The 20,821-nt window shown below is 46.6% G+C and overlaps 1 protein-coding gene across 4 annotated transcripts in view; it reads left to right on the forward strand.

Moving 5' to 3' along the window:
* USP13 (ubiquitin specific peptidase 13) overlaps positions 1 to 20,821 on the forward strand; it is a 123,741-nt gene that overhangs the window by 74,989 nt on the left and 27,931 nt on the right. For all 4 annotated transcript variants that reach the window (XM_060242559.1, XM_060242561.1, XM_060242562.1 and 1 more), the window contains 4 exons: positions 7,420 to 7,514; positions 11,372 to 11,559; positions 12,814 to 12,885; positions 15,000 to 15,093. In XM_060242559.1, the coding sequence (XP_060098542.1) occupies positions 7,420 to 7,514; positions 11,372 to 11,559; positions 12,814 to 12,885; positions 15,000 to 15,093 (449 nt within the window). The remainder of the gene's footprint in view (positions 1 to 7,419; positions 7,515 to 11,371; positions 11,560 to 12,813; positions 12,886 to 14,999; positions 15,094 to 20,821) is intronic.

A 20,821-nucleotide genomic window follows, 5' to 3' on the forward strand; every position in this document is an offset into this window, starting at 1 on the left:
AAGGAACTGGAGGTCCAGCCAATACAAAGGGACCAGATCCCCACGGCAACAGGAATCATGGAAGCGCAAACCACCGCAGTCCAAACCTTCCTTTCAAAACAGACGCCAAACAACCAAGAAACCTTCAACCACATCCAAACCGTCTCTCTGACCTCCCTCCCCCGAGCCGTCCAGTCTCCCTCCATCAGCCAAACCGATCAACACGACTACAACCATTCTACACTGCCTGGAGGACCATAACATCAGACGCCTGGGTCCTCGCCATCATTCAAAGAGGCTACCTAATAGAGTTTACCTCCACTCCAAGGCACCACCGATTCCTCACCACACCCCCGTCCGCACCCCTGCAGACAGAAATCGCGTCTCTGCTGGACAAAGGCGCGATAGAACCAGTCCCACCCCAATACCATCGCACCGGCTTCTACTCCCGGTACTTCCTGGTGCCAAAAAAGGACGGAGGACTCCGACCCATTCTCGACCTCCGCAAACTCAACCTACACATAACCTACAAGAAATTCCGTATGGTCACGCTTCAGGCAATCCTCCCGCTCATCCCAGAGCGAGCATGGATGGCGTCCATAGACCTCCAGGATGCCTACTTCCACATTACAATCAATCATCATCACAGAAGATTCCTCAGGTTCGCCATAGGGAAGCAGCACTTCCAGTTCTGCTCACTTCCCTTCGGCCTCTCCACAGCACCAAGGGTCTTCACCAAGTGCATGGCAGTAGTAGCAGCCACATTACGCCAGCAACAGATATCAATCTTCCCTTACATAGACGACTGGCTGATCGTCGCCCATTCCAGGGAGCAACTACAACTGGACGTCTCGACCACTCTCTCCACCCTGGCCACCTTAGGCCTCCTAGTCAACCTCTCAAAATCCAAACTAGTCCCTACCCAGAGGATTCAATTCATAGGAGCAGACATCTCCACGCTCTCGCAAACGGCTTTTCTACCTCAGGACAGGGCACTCGCCATACTGTCACTGGCCAACACTATCATCGCCCAGCGCTCCCAAACAGCGCTCACTTTCCAGAGAATGCTAGGCCTCATGGCAGCAACCACAGCAGTTCTGCGGTTTGCGAAGCTGCACATGCGTCCCCTCCAAATGTGGTTCGTAAGGACTTTTCGCCCCCACACACAACATCAATCCACACTACTCACCCTTCCACTACACATTGTGCCATCCCTCAAATGGTGGACCAAGGAACGTCACCTCTACAAGGGCATGCCATTCAAGCAGACACCGCCCTCGGTGATTGTAACCACAGATGCCTCCAAGTGGGGATGGGGAGCCCACTTGGAAGACCTCACGGTGCAGGGCCAGTGGACAGACTACGAACGCTCTCTCCACATAAATTGCCTGGAGCTCATCGCAGTGCACAAGGCTTTGCGGTCCTTCCTCCCATCGCTAAGGAACCAGCACGTCCAGATCACCTCCGACAACATCGCCACAGTCTTTTACATCAACAGGCAGGGCGGCACCGCCTCCGTCAGACTCTGCAAGAGAGCCCTGGCACTGTGGCATTGGAGCATAAGCCAGGGCATCTTCCTCACGGCCGTACACCTACCAGGGGTCGAGAACACCCAGGCAGACGCCCTGAGTCGCCACTCTACCAACAACCACGAGTGGTCCATCAACAGCCGATACATCCGACAGATCTTCAGCATCTTCGGACAACCGAAGATAGATGTATTTGCTTCACCGTCAAATGCCCAATGCACCCGCTTCTACACGAGAGGTCCTCCATCCCACCTCTCCAGGGGGGATGCCTTCCTACAAACTTGGAACGGAACACTCCACTACCTCTTCCCCCCCATTCCACTTATCACCAGAGTTCTACAGAAGATTCAGGTAGACCACACAAACTGCATCCTCATAACTCCATGGTGGCCCCGCCAACCCTGGTTTACGACCTTGCTGCTCCTGTCCAACAACACCTTCATCCAACTCCCTCAAACACGGGATCTCCTCTCTCAACAGGACGGCAGGGTCTTTCACCACAACCCGGCATCGCTCAAATTAACAGCCTGGAGAATCAGTTTCTAGACTTCCCCCCGGAGGTCCGTCAGGTCCTGGTGAACTCCAGAAAACCATCTACTAGGAAATCCTATCTACTGAAGTGGAAGCGCTTCTCACACTATGCCTCACAGCACAACTTCGACCCCAACGATGCCACTATACCTCAGGTACTAACTTACACCTTAACGCTCTCTAGAGCGGGTCTGTCGTATTCTTCCCTGAAGGTACACCTGGCAGCCATCTCTGCTTTCCACCCCCGCATCGATGGCACAACGGTATTCTCTCACCATGCGACCAGAGCTTTCCTCAAGGGCATCATTCGCCTACACCCACCAATCAAACAAGTTCTACCCACCTGGAGTCTGTCTCTAGTCCTGAGCCAACTCATGAAACCGCCCTTCGAGCCCATGGCTTCCATCCCACTACACCTGCTGTCATGGAAGACGGCATTACTTACGGCCCTCACCACAGGTAAGAGGGCCAGTGACATCTGCGCATTCAGAGCAGACCCACCGTATACGATATTTCATAACAGTACGGTGATCCTCCGACCTGACCCGACCTTTCTACCCAAGGTCGTCTCTCCTTTTCATCTAGGAAGACAGTCCACTATACCAGCCTTCTTCCAGCACCCCGCGGACGCGGGACAAAGGGCGCTCCACAACTTGGATGCACGGAGAGCCCTAGCCTTCTACATAGACAGAACCCGCCAAATCCGTAAAGACCCTAGACTTTTTGTCACCTACGCTACCCATGATAAGGGCAGCAGAATATCTACTCAGAGACTCTCCAAATGGATTGTTGCTGCCATCGAACTCTGCTACCAGCTGGCAAAACAACCCATCCCTCAACATATACGAGCCCACTCAACGAGAGCCGTGGCTACCTCGTCCGCCTTCATGAAAGGCATCCCTATAGAGGACATCTGCGCCGCAGCCGTCTGGTCCTCCACATCTACCTTCGCCTCGCACTACGCTCTCGACGTTCGTGCCCGGCGAGATGCCTCCTTCGGACAAGCGGTGCTACGGTCGATCTTCGACTAACCACTGTGAGTACCACTATCATTACGTTACGCTCTAACCTTACATATTCTTACAGATCCAGCACCCACCTCCGAAGAAATGGCTCGCTAATCACCCATATGTGTGAATGCACAGAGACCACGAAGAAGATGGACAGGTTTCTTACCTGTAACTGGTGATCTTCGAGTGGTCATCTGTGCAATCACACAGACCCACCCAGCCTTCCCCGCTGCTGGAAGCTAGTTAGCACAGTTATTTCCACCTATCCGGCGGCGGGAAGAAACTGAGTGGCTAAGCACCTCCCCCTTGTCCAGGCATGCGCAGTAGCTGCCTCCTCCCAGGACAAGTGGGAGGCGCGCCAGATCTACGATCAAGATTGCTTTGAACTCTCCGAGGTCGGGGCCAATCCTGCGGATTACCCCATATGTGTGATTGCACAGATGACCACTCGAAGATCACCAGTTACAGGTAAGAAACCTGTCCTTCTGTGAAAGCTCTCAGCTCCACCCACCTCACAGGGTGTTTGTTCTGGGGGAGGAAGATAAAGGAGATTGTGAGCTGCTCTGAGATTCAGAGTGGAGGGTGGGATAGGAATCCAATATCATCATCAATCTTCTTTTTTTTCTTTTTTTTTTTCCTTCATAGATGAAGAGACTTAACTATATTAAAATCCCGGTAAGGCTCGAAAAAGCTTGTGAGGCTACTTGTTGATGAAGAGAGGTTGCTGGTTTTAGAACAGTGATAATCAGAATTCCCTGAGTTGGAATGGAAGGGGGGATGGAAATCCCATTTAGACTTCCATATTTATAAAGATCACTGTCCCAAGGTCAGTTGTCAATGTGATAAGCATAGGGACATTTTCCAAGTACCCTGATGCACTGTGACTCTACTGGGAAAGCACGAGGACTCCGTGAGCTCTTGTTTGTAGAGGGAACAATGACACATCCTGGGAAACAGAGGCCCCCTAATATGGAATGCCAACAGGAGGGTACACTGCATACCCATAAATGCCAACAGGGTCACTCTGGGTGAGCACCAGCTGCGGGACTGCTGGACTTCAGGGCTTTTGTTGTTGTTGTTGCTGCTGCAGTACTCACTGGTATGGAGTGCCAGTGCCTGTTTGGGGGCCCTCCCAAGTCGGGGTGGTGGTGGACTGGTGTTTGTAAGTGCAACCTTGTACTGGCACCTTTTCTGGAGGTCTTGAATGCATTGGGTCGCCATAAGTCAGAAGCAATTTGACGGAACTTAAGCACAAACACACACCTTTTCTTTTTGCAAAATAAACATTGCTGATCGTCTATCAGACCTTGGCTACATAATTCAAAACAGGGGTGGCCAAACTGTGGCTCTTTCACACACATTGTGTGGCTCTTGAAGTCCCCACTCCCCTGTTGGCTGGCTTAGAAAAGGCATTTGTCTCTTTAAATCACTTCTCCAAGCTAAGCCAACTGGCAGCTTGGAGAATGCATTTAAAGTTGCTTTCTTTCTACCTCTCCCCCTCCCCCATCTATTTGATTTCCTTCCTTCCTTGTGGCTCTCAAACATCTGACATTTATTCTATGTAGCTCTTACGTTAAGCAAGTTTGGCCACCTCTGATTCAAAAGGTCCTTTTCAGCCTCCAGTCCCTAAGGGAAAGGGACTGTAACCCTTATAAATAAATTGCATTAACCCGTGAACTGCAGCAACTGGGAGGGACGGTGGCTCAGTGGTAGAGCATCTGCTTGGGAAGCAGAAGGTCCCAGGTTCAATCCCCGGCATCTCCAAAAAAGGGTCCAGGCAAAGAGGTGTGAAAAACCTCAGCTTGAGACCCTGGAGAGCCGCTGCCAATCTGAGTAGACAATACTGACTTTGATGGACCAAGGGTCTGATTCAGTATAAGGCAGCTTCATATGTTCATATATGTTCATATAATTTCATTGCAAGCTGAAGTGCAAAAAGTTGAAATGTAGGAAACCCATACACAGATCGAAGGAAGACTTTTGCTGATTTCATACTATAAAGTTCAGTTTGTTTATAAGGCTGTGGAAGGTTTATTGCTAATAAAACTTGTCATACAACCAAATAGGAAATAACAATGATGTATGAACAGTGGAGAAAGATCTTAATTTCTGTTCAGTTTAAGTTTGCTCTTGCATTGGTGCCCTGAGACTGGTCATGGAGTATTCCCCCCCACCCAATAAAAGCAGGATAGAAGTTTTGTAAACTTCGTCAAGAACAATACTGTAAAGGTGAAGGAGGGATTTTCATGGGCTCTCATTCCTTGGAGGTTTTTAAATAGAGGCTAGATGGCCATCTGACAGCAATGAAGATCCTATGAATTTAGGGGGAGGAATTTGTGAGTTTCCTGCATTGTGCAGGGGATTGGACTAGATGACCCTGGAGGTAAGATAAGATAAGATAAGATAAATTTATTTTTATATCCCGCCCTCCCCCGCCAAAGGCGGGCTCAGGGCGGCTCACAGACATGGAAGACCATGATAAACATGAAATACAATATAAATGAACAATTTTAAAATTACAATTCAGTTAAAATACAGTTACATGATTAATTAATTAAATAGATAAAACAGGTGCTATAAAGTGCTACAGATCACAACCATGGACAAGATGGCTGGATGGGTACAAGTCCGTTTAGCCAGGTTCTGTCTCAAAAGCAAGTTGAAACAGAGAGGTTTTGCAAGCCCTGCGGAACTGATTCAGGTCCCGCAGGGCTCGCACCATCTCTGGAAGTTGATTCCACCATCGGGGGGCCATTGCTGAAAAGGCTTGCTCTCTAGTTGTCTTCAGTCTAGCCTCTTTTGGCCCAGGGATTTTTAAAAGGTTTTGAGAGCTAGATCTCAGTGCTCTCTGGGGAACATATGGGGAGAGGCGGTCCCTAAGGTAGGCAGGTCCCTTCCAACTCTATGATTCTAGGATTAGGTTTATACAGGGGTTGTTTTGTAGAAAAAAAGGTGCAGGAGCTCAGTAGCATATCTCATTTCCATATGCCCCGGGATCAGTGTGCAGTGGGGAGAGAACTCCCCACTGCATGCAGACCATGGCTGGAGGTTCTGGAGTGGTGCTCCTGTGAGCTCCTGATGAATTCAAGCCCTGGATTTAAAGGGAAAATCCCCTTACAGATATCATTTGCAGATGGCTAATATCATAGCAACTCTCCTGTCTTTCTGCAAACTATGAACAAAAAATTATTTGAGAGGTCTTTTTTGCAAAGTAATAGAGCTGTATTGTAATGAAATGGCTCAGAAAGTTGCATTGATAAAGGGATAGGGCCTGTGAGCAGGGCTGCTGTATTGCTTAAAGTATTGTACTGCATTACTGTAACATGATGGCCCTGTTCAGACGTACAGTATAATCAGATGTCGCTGCTGTTTCCTTCAGGATTTAAAGCGGCTGATCAGACAGCAACATCTGCCTCCCGGTATTAACTCGTGGTAGCCCCCCCCCCCAACCCTTCTCAGAACAGGATTATTTTGTTATCTGCTCCTTTGCGGTGTTTTTTGAGTTCTTGTAGTTTTTTGAGTTCACCTCGTAGTTTTCGTCGTCTGGGTTGTTCTGCTGCGATATTAACCAACTTCCAGATGTCTGAAGGCTGTCCCAGAGCAAAAGAGGCCTCAGACATCTGGTTTACGGTCACCATTTTTTAAAACCTATATGCATATGCGCATAATGTGCACATGTGCATAATGTGTGCATGTGCATAATAGTGGAGGGGAAAAAAGAACAGCATGGTGCCGTCGTGTGGACAGCAGAAGATGGTTTCACCGCAGAGTGATTCGAATTGCAGTTATGGCAGTCTGATTGATAATATCCGGAACAAAGATATTTGGAACAGAACCGAGTCAGTTTAATATGGACTCAACACGCTGTCTGAACAGGACCGATAAAGGTTTACAAGATTATGCATGGGACAGAGAAGGTAGAGAAAGAAGTACTTTTCTCTCTTTCTCACAATACGAGAACTCACGGGCATTCAATTAAATTGCTGAGCAGTCGTTTTAGAACTGATAAAAGGAAGTACATCTTCACCCAAATCGAATCGAACTCAGGTCATGAGCAGAGAGTTCAGACCACAGTACTGCAGAGTGATTAACCTCTGATAACACTCATAGAGGTGATCATTGATAAAAACTGTGCAGAACTTCACATATTGTAGGGCAGGTATTCCCTTGCTGCTAACAAAAGCATTGGACATGTGGGAAAACTGTGGAGGTGAACATATTGTGCTGTGTCCTTCCTAGCCTCCAAGGGAAGTTACTATGCCTCAGTCTGGTAGGTGGGTGTTAAAAGTTTTTGGAGAACGTTTTGTATTGTGCAGTAACATTGATAGGTAGCATTTGGTGAACTGCCCCTTTCGTTCTTTGTTACACAGACATCTATTCCTTTGATGAAGAGGAGCCAGTGTTGGACCCACACATAGCTAAACACTTGGCGCATTTTGGAATCGATATGCTGCAGATGCAGGTGGTAAGTGACTGCCTCTTATTCACAGTTGCTCAGCTTCTCATAGAAGAAGAATTGCAGATTTATACCCTGCCCTTCTCTCTGAATCAGAGACTCAGAGCAGCTTACAATCTCCTTTATCTTCTCCCTCCACAACAAACACCCTGTGAGGTGGGTGGGGCTGAGAGGGCTCTCACAGCAGCTGCCCTTTCAAGGACAACTCCTACAAAAGCTATGGCTAACCCAAGACCATTCCAGCAGGTGCAAGTGGAGGAGTGGGGAATCAAACCCGGTTCGCCCAGATAAGAGTTCATGCACTTAACCACTACACCAAACTAGCAAAGAGAAATACATTGCCACCAGCGTTCCATCTAAGCTGCAGAGTCTTGTGAGCAAAAATTCTACTTTGTGAGCTGCTGGCATTAAAGTTGTGAGGTACTGAATAAATTAGCGTGCTCTGGGGTCATCCTTCCTGAGCGAAGACAAAAATGTGTGAGCTGGAGGCTCATGCTAACTCAGCTTAGAGGGAACACTGATTGCCACTTAAGTTTTTCCAGTTTTATAATTTTTATTAATTTTAACTTAAAAAAAAAGCAGAAGCACAAGTACAGAAACATCAAGGGGGGGAAATACAGAGTGGGAGATCAGAAACAAAGAAAGCTGCAAATATATCAGTTACATTTTTACCTCAAAACAAAATACCTAATCCTTTCTACCTGCATGTATTGTTTTTTCCCATTATATTCTACTGTCTTCATTTTCCATTATACATTTTTTACTAAGCTATTACTTAAAATACAAGTCCGAACTATTCTTCTTCAACAAACATAGATATAAAAAAAAATTACCAAGATCTCAACACAGAACTAACTGGATAAGCTTAACCATATTAAAAATACAACTGACTTGTTATTAACTATATCATGTAGATAGGCATAAAAAACAAATATTTCTTTATCCTTCTAGCTTACATATTTCAAATGAATAGAGAAAAAGATCAAATTTAAAATAACATAAAAAGTGAAGAGATAAGAAAAAAAGGTAAACAAAGGAGCATATTAATTTATCTCAATATAAGCAATTTCTCCAAACAAACATATTAAGAGAAGATCTACCAGATTACAAAATAATTGTGTTGTCTGTCTTCTTAAAAATTAATCCAAGTTAACTGTTTATTTAAATTTCTTTTCAGAACTTTTCAATCCTTTAGTTCTTATGTCCATATTAATCAAAGAGGAACAAACCTATTATATCCCAAAGATCTCACTTTCCCTTTTAAAATCGCATATCTTTCTGAGAGTTCCATATTATCCAGTTACCTACAGAACATATATGAACATATGAAGCTGCCTTATACTGAATCAGACCCTTGGTCCATCAAAATCAGTATTGTCTACTCAGACTGGCAGCAGCTCTCCAGGGTCTCAAGCTGAGGTTTTTCACACCTCTTTGCCTGTACCCTTTTTTTGAGATGCCAGGGATTGAACCTGGGACCTTCTGATTCCCAAGCAGATGCTCTACAGAGAGAGAAGACAATTTAAAATCCCTTCTTCCTGAAAGTTTTCCATGTTTTTGATTTTTTGGGTGAAATGTGCATCCTCTCTCCTTAATGCAAGGACCCCTCTCAGTAACGACAGTAAAAATCCCACGCCATTAGATCCTCTCAAAAATACTTCAAACAGCCTTAACTTCAAGTTCTTCTTACTAACTGCGCCATAAGGTTCCATTTTAGTTTTCTTCTTTTCATTTCCTAACAGATCTTTTCCCATTTCCAACTCCACAGACATCACCAAGATCTCTTTGTCACTCTGCCCATGTAGTTTCAAGTTTTTGCTAGCTTTCTACATAAAAGCTCCCATTTGCTTTTTTTATCAACTTCCAGTTTTTAGTAACTTTGCCATAAGGTTCCATTTTAGTTTTCTTCTTTTCATTTCCCAATGGATCTTTTCCCATTTCCAATTTCGCAGACATCACCAAGATCTCTCTGTCACTTTGCCCATGTAGATTCAAGTTTTTGCTAGCTTTCAACATAAACCCTCCCATTTGCTTTTTTATCAACTCTGTTAATAAATCAAGGTCCTGCTTTAGAGAGAATATGATATCCATTGTATCTTTTTTATGAAACATTTCGCTTTGTGATGCCATTTTACTCCACAGAATAAGTCAGTCTAATAATCAAAGTTGAAAAGTAACTCAGAGATCCAGTTAGTCTATCCTTCCAAATCTCCACCAGCTGTATATCTTGATTGCTGCCATTTCAGTTGCACTCAGACGAGAAATACAAATCTCTTTGAAATATATCTCATTTGTTCAGACCAAATTATAACCAAATAATAGTCTCTTTATTACTTATTCAGTCATAATCTAGGTCGATTTAAGTATCTATATTCAGTCAAATTCAGATTGTTGCAGGCATTCAAAGTTGTTCTTTTTATCTTTTGGAAGCCGGATTCATGGGAAAGTGGGGGCGGGGAAATTCACCTCTTTCCCTTCCTTTGAACTGACCCGCTTGTTGTTATGTAAGACGACCCATTAGCCGATGGTATGAAAAGCAGAGTTACTTGCAGAGTAGAATTGCTGTGTTTGAGATAGGAAGGCAATACATCAAAGGCTTGTTAGCAGCAAAGCAAGTGTCAGGTGTTCACCTCTTTCTGCTGTAACGGCGATCAAGGCAGCGGAGCATTGAAATGCACAAGAAGAGCAGGAACAGCTGCCGCTATATCCCTGTCTTCCTATAAAAGCCCCATGCCAAAAGGAAACTCCTCCAGGGTCCCCCCTAGAGGTGCCACACCTGTGGCACCTCTCCAACTGCCCGATTCAGGGGGGCCGCAAGAGACAAGCTCCGTGGACCCCCACTGAGCCCAAGGTGACGAAACCCGGAAGTCCTGATTGCCACCTAAGTTGCCTTATGTCAGGGATCCCCGACATGGTGCCTGTGGGCTCTTTGGTGCCCCGAATACCTTTCCTGGTACCTGCCAAGTTTTTTTTATGAAAGTGGGTGGGGCCAGGTGAGGCTTTTGTGCAGCAAGGCTTCTGACTGGCCACTGAAGACTTGATTGGCTGGGCACACTTTGGAAAACATTGCTTTTGCAGCAACTGTTCTCACAGCCCAAGGAAGGTAAGCTGTGGCAGCCCTTTTGTGCTTGGCTTCGCCTCTTGCGGCAGCCATTTTGTAGATAGCTCTGCCTCCTGTGGCAGCCATTTTATGGCTGCGACCATCACACTGTGTTGGAATTCAGAAGTGCCCACAGGCTCAAAAATGTTGGGGATTGCTGGCGTATGTACTCCTCTTGAGACATCAGATGACAGAATAAAGTATCAGTGATTGCTAAAACCAAGTCAGGGTGGCTCACAAAAGTTAACACAACACGTGAAGCTGCTGTCCACTGAGTCACGCTAGCAGTCCATCTACTTGGTATTGTGTACTCTGGCTGGCAGTGGCTCTCCAGGATCTCAGGCTACTTGTCACCCCTTTGATCTGAAATTTCAGGGAGTGAATCAGGGACCTTTATGCAGAGAACGGGCTGTACCACTGAGTCCCATAGCCCCCTCCCCTCCATACATGTGAAAATGCTGCAGAGAAACTCTGAAATCTTTTTCGAGACAGCTGTGACTTTTCTGTGCTGCAGGCTGCCCAGAGTGAACAGCACTCGGTGATTGCAGTTTCTTGCATGGTTCAGTAGGGGGAGACACAATCACATTTATCAGCGAGTGGAAAACGAAATGTCAGTACTGTCTATGTGGACAGGTCTAATTTTTTGAGATGTCCTTCTTTCCTTCAAAGAAGTGTTTCCGCCCACCCGTTTTAAATACTCAGGCTTACAAATGTGTATTTGTACATCACTGTTGTTTTTTTTAAAAACAGCCTTTCTTGCATTTAGACAGAGAACGGACTGAGGGATAATGACATAAAACCCAGGGTCTCCGAATGGGAAGTGATCCAGGAATCTGGTATGAAGCTGAAGCCGATGTATGGGCCAGGCTACACTGGCATGAAAAACTTGGGCAACAGCTGTTACATCAGCAGCATCATGCAGGCCATTTTCAGCATCCCTGAATTTCAGAGAGCGTAAGTCAATGTGTGTGTGTGTGTGGAGGGGTGGTCTTTGCAGTGACTACAACTTGGCACAGCCTTGGCCAAAATAAAGCCTGTACTTTTGTGCTTGCTTGCTGGTGCTTGTAGGTAACTTGGTATTTGAGTTCCTACTTCTTAGGATATACACATCCTTTAATAACATCCATTATATTCAAAAAGCTGGTTCACGCATTATGTGGCAGGCAGCTCCAGGCTTTCGATTTGGTTGTACGGCCAATACGGAACCTCGGTTAACTGCCACACCCTGAGGAGTCCAGCTGTACGACACAAGCGTTTGTTAGCATGTATTTGATTACTTCCTTACGTTTTTAGTGTGTGTATTTGAAAACTTAGGGTTGCATTCCGTGACTGGTTTCTGCTAAGTCCTTCAAGGGAGAAAGTTTTCCTCCGACAAGAGAGTGGATTTTTCTGATGGAAAAAAAATGTCTTCCTGTGTTGGAAGGGACTTGTTGGAAGGGAATCATGGGGTCCAACCCATAATGTAGGAAGTGACTCAACTAGGCATACGTGAAAGCAGCATTTCTATAACTTCATGAAATGTCTGTAACTTCATGAAATTTCTATAACATCAGAACATTTCTATAACATTATGAACTCGGATCCTGCTTGTAAGCGTGCTGTTTTTTTCAGGGACCCTCCCAGCAGTTTAGTGAGTGAATAAGTGTAGAGATCCCCCATGGGCAGTGTGTGAATTCTGTGAGAATCTCTTGATCGGGAGGAAAGGTTATAAAAGATCATTTTAGGATAAATGCTAGTCCCTTCTCCCTGTTGTCTGTGTGGGTGCTTTAGGAACGGAACTGAAGGACAGAAACTGAGAGCTGTATCCACCATTTGCTACTGGAGATTTTGGGGTAGGGTGGGGAGAGTCCTGGCTCCCCCTGACTACTGCTTTTGGACCAGAAGCAGTCGATCACGCTGACCCACCTGCCTGCAGGTGTCCAGTAGCCCACTCCTAGTGGCCCAAGGTCACCCAGCAAGCTTCTGTGGCAGAGCTGAGATTCGAACCTGTGTCTTCCAGATCCTACTGCGACCCTCAGACAGCTGCACCACACTGACTCTGGAACTAGCAGACAGTGCAGAATGCTGTGCCAGCTCTGTGAGGAGGAATTAACTTTCCTGTGTTAGTAGTAGCGATCACTGAGCTCCTTGACTAAGGCTCCCCAAGTAAAATGAATGATCGTCCTCAAGCTTTTCTCCTCTTACTCTCCCCTTTTTCTCCCTGGACAGGTACGTGGGAAATCTTCCAAGAATATTTGACTATTCCCCTCTGGACCCAACCCAAGATTTTAACACACAGATGTAAGTGGCAGGGTTTTTTTTTAAAAAAACCCCCAAAACTAAGCAGGGTGTTGCTTCTTACCAGATTTCTGTGAATGAATGAATCAGATTCAAGTTCTTCTACGTTACATGTTGTTTTGGTAGCTAGATAAACACATCCTGAGACCGACTTTGACAGATAAGGGGTCTGAATTGTCTGCTGCGATTGGCAGTGGCTTTCCAGGGTCTCAGGCAGACGACTTTTCCATCCTCTGCTACCCGATCCTTTTAATTAAATATGACAGGGACCAAGTCTGGGACCTTCTGCATGCCAATCAGATGCTCTGCCAGTGAGCCATGGCCCCACTCTTTGATCACCTTATTTAGCCATTCTTTGGTTTTATAATTAACAAGAAAGTATGCAGGGGCCAGCTTGCTTGGGGGTAAAGCGTAGATGACTGGGGAAGGCAATGGCAAACCACCCCGTAAAAAGTCTGCCGTGAAAACATCATGATGCAGTGTCACCCCAGAGTTGTAAATGACTGGTTCTTGCACAGGGAACTACCTTTTTTTTAATGCAGGAGCAGATGTTTGTAGCAAATCTTGGATCTCCTTGACGATAACTGCGAATAATCCACACTAGATGTGTGCACAGTTCTGATAGACATATATTTGTTACTTTTGTTCCATTGATAACTGCAAATAACAGCAGTATTGTTTGTGGCAATAGCCACCTGGTGCAGTTTTGCTTGCCTTGATTGTATGGATTGAGCACTGATTGGCTCTGTGTAATCCACCTTACGTCCAAGTGAGAAAGGCAGATGATAAGTGATGCAAAAAAATAAATAAGTCATTTCCCCTGAATAAAGGTCCTGTTTAGGAAGAAAGGAATCCGGTGTGATTTGCAGAGGAAAATTAACAGAAGAGCTAAGTTTGTACATAACATCGAGTTGTCTGCTGAAACGTGGGGCAGATGGATCAGGAGCAGCAAAGGGAGCCTAACTGTGTTACTTGTTAAGCAAAGAGTAGGATCCATCTACTAGGAAATCAGTGTAAGACTGTACGGTTGGTTGGGAGGGAGGGAGTGTGTTTGGGGCAAGATAGCATAGCAAAGCAGAATGTGATACAGGACTTCTGTTAGATGTGCCCTTCAAACAGCCTGTGGTTACCTGAGCTTGTTATAAGATCTGGGAGCCGAATGGTCAAGAATGATGTCGGCTCCAGGCTGCGACTTTCTCTCCAACGTTCTGATCCCACACCTCCTTTCCCAGCCTAGCATGAAGTTAGATCAAAATGTGTCACAGGGCTCCTAAACCTCTGAAGGCCAAAGGCTGCTTGGAATGACCCTCTCGAAGTGCATTGCATTTGAAGGTCTTATGATTTTGCACCGTTCAACACACAAGCTTGAAGAGTTTCCCAGTGGTTTGGGAGTACTGTAATCCAGGGTTCCCCAACTTTTTAAACCTATGAGAGCTAGTTTGGTGTAGTGGTTAAGTGTGCGGATTCCTATCTGGGAGAACCGAGTTTGATTCCCCACTCCTCCACTTGCACCTGCTGGAATGGCCTTGGGTCAGCCATAGCTATTGCAGGCATTGTCCTTGAAAGGGCAGCTGCTGTGAGAGCCCTCTCAGCCCCACCCACCTCACAGGGTGTCTGTTGTGGGGGAGGAAGATAAAGGCAATTGTGAGCCGCTCTGAGTGGAGGGTGGGATATAAATCCAATATCATCATCATCATCTATGGGCACCTTTGGACTTCTGACATAGTATGATGGGCGATAAGTATTTATGTTTTGAATTTTGCCCCCCACCTTTCTCCCCAGTGGGACCCAGTGGTTCCCCTCACCTCTGTTTTAGGTAGGTCAGGCAGATTGTTTATGACTGGCCCAAGGTCATACAGCCGGCTTCCATGGCAGAGCAGGGATTCAGATCTAGTCTCCCAGCTCCTAATGTAAGATTCTGTCTCTCAGTGTCTTAAGTGGGGAGGGTCTTGGCTTTAAAACAGATGCGCTGGGGAACAGTTTGTGTGTGTGTGTGTGTGTGTGAACAGGCAGGTAGATTCCACCCTGGCGTAAACCCCCTAGTTCTAAACCTGGTGGAAAACATGTTGTATGCCTCTCTCTCCCTCTCCCCCTACCTCCTCACTCTTCCCCTGTAGGGCTAAACTGGGACACGGCCTCCTCTCAGGGCAGTATTCTAAACCGCCTGTCAAAGCCGAACTCATCGAACAGGTGATGAAAGAAGAACACAAGGTATGTGCTCGTGTGCGTGTGCCATCCAATAGCAAGGTAAAAAAGGCATCCCAAGAAAAGGGAGCAGGTGTCTTGAAACCAGAGTCACACACAGCTCAGATGTTTCAGCCAGCTGATGTCTTCTGGAAAATGGCAGTCATTACGAAATGTTCTTTAGGCGTACTTCTAGAAACTGGAGGGTGGACTTCTTATGGGGGAGGCACTTCTGGCTGACGGGGCGGGGTCTCTTCTTCCAGTCTTCCTAGTGTGTACCTGGTGAGGGAGAGTTCTGATACAGCTCCTCTGGAACTTGATCAGACAGAACCATCCCAAACTTAGATTCAGAAGGTAGCTGTTTTTGCCTGCAGTAGAACAGCTAGATTTGAGTCCATTACCCTGCCAGCAAAAGTCCATATAGTCAAAGCGATGGTCTTCCCAGTAGTAATGTATGGCTGTGAGAGTTGGACCATAAGGAAGGCCGAGCGCAGAAGAATAGGTGCTTTCGAGCTGTGGTGCTGGAGAAGACTCTTGAGAGTCCCTTGGACTGCAAGGAGATCAAATCAGTCAGTCCTAAGGGAAATCAACCCAGACTGTTCCCTGGAAGGTCAGATGCTGAAGCTGAAGCTCAAATACTTTGGCCATCAAATGAGAAGGGAGCGTTCACTGGAGAAGATGCTGATGCTGGGAAAGACAGAAGGAAAAGAAGGGGACGGCAAAAGTTGAGATGGCTGGACAGCATTACTAACATGAATTTGAGCAGGCTTCGGAGAATGGTGGAAGACAGGAGGGCCTGGCTTGGCTTGATCCATTTGCTTGGCTTCCCCTTGATTCATTTTCCCCTCTGGAAATAACTGTCCCATGGCTGCTTTAAAATATGCAGAAAAAGATATATTCCTATGTTTTTGTCAGTGATTTTTTTTTCCAGTGGCATGAGAGGAAAGGGGTTCAGACACGTTTCTCTTCGTCTCCCACACTGCTATTTCAGCCATGGCACTTGCTTTGTGACAGAGAGAGATGGGCCCAAAAGAGACTCTTGGGCCTACTTAACGTACACTTCTGTCCTTCGCATGGCTTGGATCCCACAGAGGATTTCTGCAGGCCAAAGGGGCGTGGGGTGAGAGCAAGGCTAGATGTTATGGTGTCCACAGTTCTGACCTGCTGCCACCATTTTAGAGCTGAGGCCATTTAAAAATGCCATGAGGGCCCAATCAGGATTGCAGAATGGCAGAAATAGGTGCTCTTGCTTCCCCCCTCCCCACACCATTTCAAGTGCCAATCAGGACTGAGCCTCATGGCGTTCTTAGCCTGATTTTAGCTTTAAAATGGTGGAGCCTTCCCAGGTTTGGGCCTGTGGAAGCTGTAATGCCTAGTTTGCTCCTAGCTCTTGTTGATTCCTCCTCCTGTTGCAGATAACCTGACTCTCCCATCCTGGGAGGGATCCCCTTTCCTCCTGCTGTAACCTAAAATACCTGCCTACCAAATACGGTTCCTGGGGGCTGGGAAGTTGTGCTCCGAGAAAACAAAGTCCCTGGTAGATCTCAGACAAGCACTGTTTCTCTTTACCTTGAGTGTATTCCCTAGAATGTTTTCCGGAATCTTCTGCAATGCACTGAGGTATTCACTAGCTGATCTACAGGGCTTCCTTGGCAGTTGACTGAGAGTGTGCAAAAGGAATTCCTTGAAGGTAGAAGCTCAGGAAACCTCTAGTATGTCTGTATACCAAAAAAAGCAGCGTTATGATCCCACTAGCAGGAAGCCTGTAGGCTGTTGAGACATGACATTCTTAATTTTCCCCCCTCTGGTGAGGAACTGTTATTGCATTCTGACAGGAAAACCCCTCGCCTAGTATGAAGTAGATAGATGCTTGTCTGATCGGGTGTAAGATTGCTGTGGGTCGCTGCGTAGAGACTGCTTACAAAGGCACCGTCAGCTGCTGTTCAATTTGTGTCTAATTAATGTTCATTTTGTAGGTAGCTTTTTCCTTATCCTAAAACATGGAAACTCAGCACAGACCCCTGTCCCTCCAAGGTGGCATGTTTAGAAAGGAAAGGTCCTCGTATGTCAGAAACAGGAGATGCTGCAGTTGGAGAGGAACTTCTCTTCCAGGAAGAACCGCTTGTGATAAACAGAGTGGGGTATTTATAGCAGGACTGCCACTTTCCTTAACCAGTAGATTAATCCACTCAACTCCAAGTTGACTGAAGTCCGTTTTCATTGGTAAGGCCCAGAGTTACATGGTTCCCACTTTACCACCCCTCGTTTGCAGTCCAGTAAAGCCCAACATGAGTTAAAAAGAAGCAGTAGATGAATTAAGATATCATAAAAGCAGCAACAGGCCAGCAAAAATACTAGTCAGCCCCAGCCAAACATACAACAAATTCTCGCCAAGCACTCTGGGAGAATAAAAGAATCTTTGTTTGACATCTGGAATATAAAAGCACAGGTGGACAGGTGAGGTTTTTTTATGGAGGGAGTTCCATATGTGAGGGCACACTATGCCGGGGGTCCTGTCCCTTGTGCACACCCTCCCCCCTCCCCTCTTGCTTCAGAAGATGACTCTGAGATGTAAACATGGGACATCCACAGGGCTGGTTTCAGCATCTGGGAAACCTACAGGCAGAAGATCTGAAGAAGGCCCCTATTAGAAGACCTCTCTTTAACTAGAGACAAATGCTGGGTGTTAGTAATTGAAAGTGGCTCAGTCTAGATCAGGGGTCCCCAAGCCCCGGTCCGTGGACTGTTAACAACCGGGCCGTGGAGTCAGGCAGAGACCTTCACCTACTCCTCATTTAAAGACCCCCATGGGGGGGCAGGGATGAGGTGTGGGCATGTGGGCAGCCTGAGGCAGCAAAAAATTCAGCACCCCCACTGGTCCATGGAAAAATTGTCTTCCACAAAACTGGTCCTTGGTGCCAAAAAGGTTGTGGGCCCCTGGTCTAGATGACCTATATGTGCAAGACTAACCACATTCTGAATTCCTTTTTAAAAATTCTTTTCTCAAACCGAAGCACAGTTTCCGCCCCCCCCCCCTTCCCTGCTGCCCTAAAGCTGCATGGGCACCTGCCCAGTGTCTTGTACCATCTTGTACCAGAAGATCACGCTTTCCCCTGTTATGCATTAATCCAAACGACTGTCTGGGCAAACCTAGTTCAAACAAAGCCGAATATAGAGATTCTGTGATAGTTTTGTTTTGAAAGCCTTCCTGGTGGCCCTGTCCTCCCCTTTGTTGGCTTTGGGGGCCATTGGCCACTGCCCCATACTGCCACTTTCTTGAGCACCCCATGGAAATCTGCCTTCAAATCCCTGCTCAGCCATTAAGATAGTTTCAGGGGCTTAGCTGTGTCGGGCTGCCGTAGAACAGCTGCATTCGAGTCCTGGAGTGCCTTAGAGACGGACAGTTTTTTGGGTAGAAGCTTTTGAGAGTCAACACTCCCTTCATGGGTATGTGACAAAAAGAGCTTTGATTCTAGAAAGCTTAGCCCCCCCCCCCCAAAAAAAAGATCTTGTTAGTCCCTGAGGTGCTACTGGACTCAAATCCAGCTGCTCAGACATGTAACTCACAAGATGATCCCTTCCAGCTTTAGTTCTCTTTTTATTTTATTTTATTTTATTTTTAAGTGCCATCAATGCAGAGCCATGGACAGAATGTGATCAAGATACCAGCAGCATAAGAACTGTTGCTTTATTTCCTGTCTTGTCTCAAAGGCAGATTCTGGCCACTTAGCGTAAATAATATTTGCCCCAAATGTCTCCATTTTGTTTTCTGTGGATATCAGGCAGTGTATACCGCAGCCGCTTTTGAAAGTTTTTCTTAGAGAGCAGTTGCGCATCTCTGACTTCTTGCGCTTTTGGAATGTGTCTGCAGTCGGACGTCATCAGGCACCTCCTGGCGAAAGCATCCGTGTGAGAGATTGAATGATCCAGCCTAGCTTATTTTTAGCTGAAATGTTTTGCAACTGTTGATGAGGGAAGCGTGCCCAGAATGTGTCGCTGTAGAAGTACACACCACGATTTGTATGCTTGTCTACTGCACTAGATGAGTTCGGGGACAGTAGGAAGTTGCTTAGAATAAAGCGTTTCGAAGCAACATGGCTGAGCTATTTCCTCAGCCCATCGCTAGCCAAGGGCATGAGAGCTTTGGACTGTTGGAGAGGGGAAAGATACGAGAGGGAACATTTGTGTAGATCAGGGATCCCTAAACCTTTGGAGCCTGTGGACACCTTTGGAATTCTAACACAGTGTGGTGAGTGTACCCATAAAATGGCTGTCACAAAACAGCTGCTGCGAGAGGCAAAGCCAGACACAAAATGGCTGCCGCTGCTTACTTCAGTTGCACAGTGAAGATCCTCGTGCTGTGGTGGCAGCTGCTACCAAAGCCATGTTTTTAAAAATGCTGCATAGCCACTCAGAAACCTTGCTGGCTTAGGGTTGCCAAGTCCAATTCAAGAAATATCTGTGGACTTTGGGGGTGGAGCCAGAAGACATTGGAGTGGAGCCAGAAGCAATCATATTTAAAGGGACCACACACCTTTTAAATGCCTTCCCTCCAATGGAAATAATGAAGGATAGGGGAACCTTCTTTTGGGGTTCATAGAATTGGATCTTTTTGAAACTTGGAGGGCATTTTGAGGAGAGGCATTGGATACTATGCTGTAAATGTGGTGCCTCTATCCCAAAAAGCAGCCCCTCCCCCAGAGCCCATATACCCATGGATCAGTTCTCCATTATACCCTATGGGAATTGGTCCCCATAGGGAATAATGGAGTGCCCAGCAGACATTTCCTTCCCCTCCCTTTCTGATGACCCTGAAGCAGGGGGAGGGCCTCCAAACCGGGGGATCCCCTGCTCCCCCGGGGATTGGCCACCCTATCCTGGCTAAAAGCATCACTTGATCCTGCCCACTTTCTAAAAACACTTTGTGGGTGCTGAGAAAGGTGTGGTTGGGAGCCATGGTGCCCGCAGGTACTATGTTGGGGACTCCTGGTGTAGATTAATGCTGTCTTGACTTTCTGGGAATGTGTAAGAGAGGAAGGAGACAAGAGATTCTTGGAGGCGAATTTGAGCAGCTAGCACTGGCGAAACTGAGCACACCCAAACAGCCGTTCCCTTTTCCTCAAGGCATGCTGGGAAGTGGAATCACAGAGGTGGCAGGGATCCTCAGCTGGGAGTGCCAGGCACCGGACTGAATGGCAGTTAGCAGGCTCTTTGGGGGAAGCCGTGATAGTTAAGCTGGGATAAAAGTTGGTAGAGTAGATGGGACTGACACTCGAAGTGATTCTCTCCTCACCCCCTCAGCCCCATTTTTAAAGGTTTGGCTCTCGCAACAGCATTTGGAAACTGGCAACAGAAGAAGAAGATATTGGATTTATATCCCGCCCTCCACTCCGAAGAGTCTCTGAGCGGCTCACAATCTCCTTTACCTTCCTCCCCCACAACAGTCACCCTGTGAGGTGGGTGGGGCTGGAGAGGGCTCTCACAGCAGCTGCCCTTTCAAGAACAACCTCTGCCAGAGCTACCGCTGACCCAAGGCCATTCCAGCCGCTGCAAGCAGAGGAGTGGGGAATCAAACCCGGTTCTCCCAGATAAGAGTCTGCACACTTAACCACTACACCAAACTGGCTCTCTAGTAAGTGAGGGTCTGCTCCAATCCCACCGCTTTTTAAATAATTTGATTTCAGCGGCAGAGTTACTTCTGACAGAAATCCATAATTGCTTTGCTTTAAATCGATTGTGATTAAATAAGTTTTTA

Source organism: Heteronotia binoei, chromosome 6 (assembly GCF_032191835.1).
Source record: "Heteronotia binoei isolate CCM8104 ecotype False Entrance Well chromosome 6, APGP_CSIRO_Hbin_v1, whole genome shotgun sequence".
Taxonomy (NCBI): Eukaryota; Metazoa; Chordata; class Lepidosauria; order Squamata; family Gekkonidae; genus Heteronotia; species Heteronotia binoei.